At 39.0% G+C, this 4,524-nt stretch overlaps 1 protein-coding gene across 1 annotated transcript; it reads right to left on the bottom strand.

The window, feature by feature from the left end:
• Positions 1–2,471: 2,471 nt before the first annotated feature.
• On the bottom strand, positions 2,472–4,100 carry LOC122654983 (hexokinase-3-like). Its single transcript, XM_043849237.1, has 2 exons — positions 3,695–4,100; positions 2,472–2,613 (listed from the first exon to the last, which is right to left on the bottom strand). The coding sequence occupies exons 1-2, from the start codon at positions 3,964–3,966 to the stop codon at positions 2,472–2,474; spliced, it is 414 nt and encodes a 137-aa protein (XP_043705172.1). The 5' UTR covers positions 3,967–4,100.
• Between the last annotated feature and the right edge of the window lie 424 nt (positions 4,101–4,524).

Here is a 4,524-nt window from a genome sequence, read left to right as displayed (position 1 = left end):
GGAGAACAAAGAGTAACCCCCGCCGAGATTACAGGGGATAGACTCGTAGGTTCCGGAGAAGACACAAACAGGTATAGAGAACACATATTTTCATTGCCAAAGGAAGTTGAAAATAAATCAAGTGGCGAGATAATTGTGATGAAAAGAACGTGACAGCCCCTATAGCTTCAAAGATGGACATGTCAACATGTAGAAGACCCTATCAAGTGGTCAATGTCGAAGACATCAAGGAAGACAAAGCGGAAACAGCAGAAGATGAAGAGGTGGTTGAGAATACTCCAGCAGAAGGCAAGGACCTTCAAGATGCTGTTCTTGAAGAGGTGAAGCTTGTATCTCATGCATTAGATGAGAAGGTTGCTACGCGAAGACTCTATGGACGAGACATTGACAATGTTCTGATCTCGTAGTAACACATAGAGTTTGTTCGCCACCATGGTTCTTCAAGAGAAAGCTCCACGCCTTGAGATTTTATCCCCAATGTTCCGCTTCACCGGAATTCTATTTGGGGCCTGCTGGTCACACGTTGATTCCCCTCATCACTACAAAATTCGAGGACGAATTTTTTCAAGTTGGGGAGAGTTGATGCGAATGAGCACCAAATAGGGCTTATTTCTTTAGAAATAGGCCTAGGGTTGGGTTATATACATGTTGGGCCTTTGTTCCCAAGGGTTTTTTATGTATTAGGCCACTTTAATGAGCCTAAACTAGGGGCATATAGGTTGCATACGGGATTAGCCCAATACTTAGTTTATTTTCCTATTTTTAGATTGAACCGGTTTAGAATTGGTTGCATCCAATTGGTTCAATTGGTCTAATTTAAGTGAAGTGATCCTATTGGCTAAGAGGTTCTTATATCCTATTGGCTAGTAGGGAATCTTCTTTATTTTAAGTAGTTTAAGTTGTTTTTAAGTCATTAGGACTCTATTTTGAGTCTATTTTAGTTTCCTAATCAGTTTAAGTTATCTAATAGGTTAGGGATTGGGTTAGGCCTTTCCTTTTTAGAGTAGAAGTCTATTTTTGAGTCTTTCATATAAGGTTGTAAGGGGGCAAAGCCTAGAACACGAATTTGATTAATGAAAAGCTTTTTGTTGGCTGCCATAGTTGCTGCTCGCTCGTTGAGTGTTGCTCTGGTGAGTGTGCATCCTTGTGGTTCTATCAAGGTGGAAAGGGACTGGTGGAACCGGTTGACTCCTTACGCCGTGACGGCCGGGAGGATCTTCTTTCTTCAAGGTGGCTTCATCCTTCAACCATTCAAACTGATGTTAGAGGATTCGAGAGTGAGTTTGAATTTATTATTTTCTGTTTATCTTTTCTTCCTTCCCCAATCAATTCCTTTTCTTCTGTCCTATTTTCATAAACCCTAGAAGACTCTAAACTCGATTCAGATCTGCTCCTCCATTGGAATCTGATCAGATTTGGACCATAACTTCCCCTCATCACCATCTCCACTCGACCCTAGCTGCTGCCCATTCTGTCCATCCAAACCCTAAGATCCCTCTTCTCCATTGACCCTAAAACCCTAATTTTCTGCTGGGACACATTCAGCCATCGAAAACCTTCCAAATTGCAACCGAATCTTCCCCTAGCCCCTCTAACAGTCGACCTTAACCCCTGCCCCTAAATCCTACTTTAAACCATAATTTTAGTTGTTTACCTTATTTACAAAACCCGAAACCCTAACCCTAAATCTGCAGAATTTTGAAACCTAACCAAATCCAGATATTTTTATATCATAATGACCCTCTAAACCTGCAGATTAAAACCCTATAAACCCCATTCCTAAATTCCCATCCTAAACCCTAATTTTGCCCTAAAACAGCCCCTAATCAGCCCTAAACAGCAGGCTTACCCTAAGCTTGGTTCTACTTGGTTCCTAGTGGGATTAATTCCTATTCTAGGACTACATTAAGACAGTGTTGTGTGAGCTCCATAAAATTGAGAGCTTAGACTATACCCTGAATCTAACCTTACCCCTCAGCCCTCTACAGAAAAGGAATGACAAATAAAATTGTCGAACTATACTGAAATGAATGAGTTGCACAATTAAAGCCTTCTTAGCTGACTGGAAAGTCCATCATATCTATAAACCAAGTAACCAAGACAACACCTAGAGGCACCTATGAAATCTTACAAGAATCATAATGATTATTACAAACCTGTAGATTATGCAGAGAGATGTTCCGTCGTCTTAAGAAAGAAAAATTTCAAGGAACTTGTAGAGAAGGATAAAATTGGCAAATGAAAATTGAAATTTAAGATAAGAATGAAGGATAAAAGAGGCAATTGAAAGATTTGCTTTAAATAATAATAAATATTATTAATATTAATTAAAAACAGTAATTAATACTAAGGGTACCTAAGATTATGAAATTATAAGAAAGAATGACATAAAGATTAAGAATTGAATAATGGAATTTTAGATAAGAATGAAGGGTAGAATAGGTAACTGGAAGATTTGCCACAACGTGCTTTTACCTGTTCGAAGGGACGAACATTTTTCCTGCTAAACGATCGAATCCCATTATCTTTAACTCTTTACCCCCTAGCTGAACCATCAAGACTCTAAAATTGGTTCCACCAAGATCGAGTGCATAATAAGTTCCTTCTTCATTCCTGAAGAAAAAGTTGTAAAATCCATTTGAGCACTGATCAACCAATGCAAACATAAAAACACAAACAGGGAAAGTATGAGCTAGGTAGAAAACAGCAATCAAAGCAAAGGAGATATACAGCTAATAGAGGAAATGCAGTACAACAATGAGAAAGTATATGACAAGATCCTAAAAGTCTACACAAGTGACAAATCGTTCTTCGTTCATTTGCTTCAAGTCAACCAAAGTAAACAGTGGAATACACAGAACACAAATTTGCAGTTGGGTGGAGGTCTGGGAATCTGCAAGAGGTACATTCAAGAACAATGCATAAAAAAAGAGTGAAAAAAAAAAGTAAATTCATATCCCATTTAAAGAAAAAAGGAAAAACAAGAACAAGAGACTCCAGTTTCAGAAAAAATAGCACCGTAAGCAAATGCAACAGTAAAATGCATAAAAGTAAAAGAGGAAAGGGGGAAAAAAAGAAACTGTACTTCAAACCCAATAATTACCACAAAGGCAGTGAAGCAACATCCTGAAAGAGGTTCACATTAAACGGACAACAGTCCGACTAACACCAACGACAGCTACACACCACAACAGCAAAAAATGCAAAAATAAACCTCCCCAAAAATTAAAAAGTCTACCGTTCAGAGAGGGGGAAGATAATAAGAATAAGAACGAACAAACCATTCCAATGCAAACTCAAAACAACAGGAGAAATATCAATCAATTATTTATAAACTAAATAATTTCTTAAAAATCGATAATTACTACCAAATATATAAGGCTAGTATCAACATCTCGTGGGGAGAAGGGGAGGCACAACGAATGTGAAGGCTTAATACAGAAACAACATAAAGCATTAAAGAACCAACACCTAACTAAACCCCCCCAAAAAAAGAAGGAAACGGATACCCAAAACTAAATATTTGATAAAGTATTAAACGGAGCGGAGAAGAACAATGAAAATAAGTTAAAGAAACCATTCGTTAAATCGTCTCCATGTTCAGAACGAAACCCACAAATCAGAAATCCAGGCAAGAGAGAAAAGAAAAAAAAAAAAACTTAGTACATCTAACATAATGAGACCATATTATTATCCATCTGGGAGTTTGTCGACGAATGGGAGAAGCATCTTGAGTTTACTCCCACCTTCAGAAGCCAATCCTGCATGCATCTCAACAGCCATGGCATCAACTATCTGCCTCAACCTCGCTATCGGCGTTGAACATCCTTCCTCCAGTTCCCTCAATATGCCCACCACACGATTCCACTTCCGCCTACTCTTCACTCTTTGGCTCACCAGTATAGCCGCGATCGCACACGACGCCACCGCACAACTCACTTCCAAACAAAAACCTACCTTCCCCATGTCTCTCTCTACCGCTCTTACACACACACTCCCCCACTCACGTCATCGGGAAGAGCAGACAATACGACACTCCATCCTCTCCCTCGTCTTCTTCACTTCAGGATCAACACGACTGTGTTTTCCGGCGATAAACTCGGTAAGCCTTAAACGGAAGTCCGGTGAAGACCAAGTATTCGACTGAATGCCGGGAAGAATTGTGCTTCTGCCGAGAAAATCAGAGAGCGACGGGAGAGTGAAAGAGGAAGAGTTCTTCGGTGGCCTTTATGTAGTGTTGGAAAGGGAATTGCCGTTAACGTATTTTAAATACACAATGACTGATTTGCCCTTACTTGAATTTCGAAATTCTTGATTTGTTACTATTCTCATCCGTCTCTATCGATTGCTAAAACGGTGAGAATTGGCTTGTGTCGATTTTGGGGGTAAGAATGGGATTCGACAGATTTACTGTCATAAAAAACGGATTTAAGAATTAAAAAAACCAAAAAAAAAAAAAACTGAGGGTTCCAATTTTAAGAAAGAACATGATAACAAAAGACAGGAGACAAAATGAGAAGAAGA

This window comes from Telopea speciosissima, chromosome 3 (genome assembly GCF_018873765.1).
Source record: "Telopea speciosissima isolate NSW1024214 ecotype Mountain lineage chromosome 3, Tspe_v1, whole genome shotgun sequence".
Lineage (NCBI taxonomy): Eukaryota > Viridiplantae > Streptophyta > Magnoliopsida > Proteales > Proteaceae > Telopea > Telopea speciosissima.
Note: the sequence above shows the minus strand (reverse complement) of the source record. Positions and strands in the feature narration are given on the sequence as shown.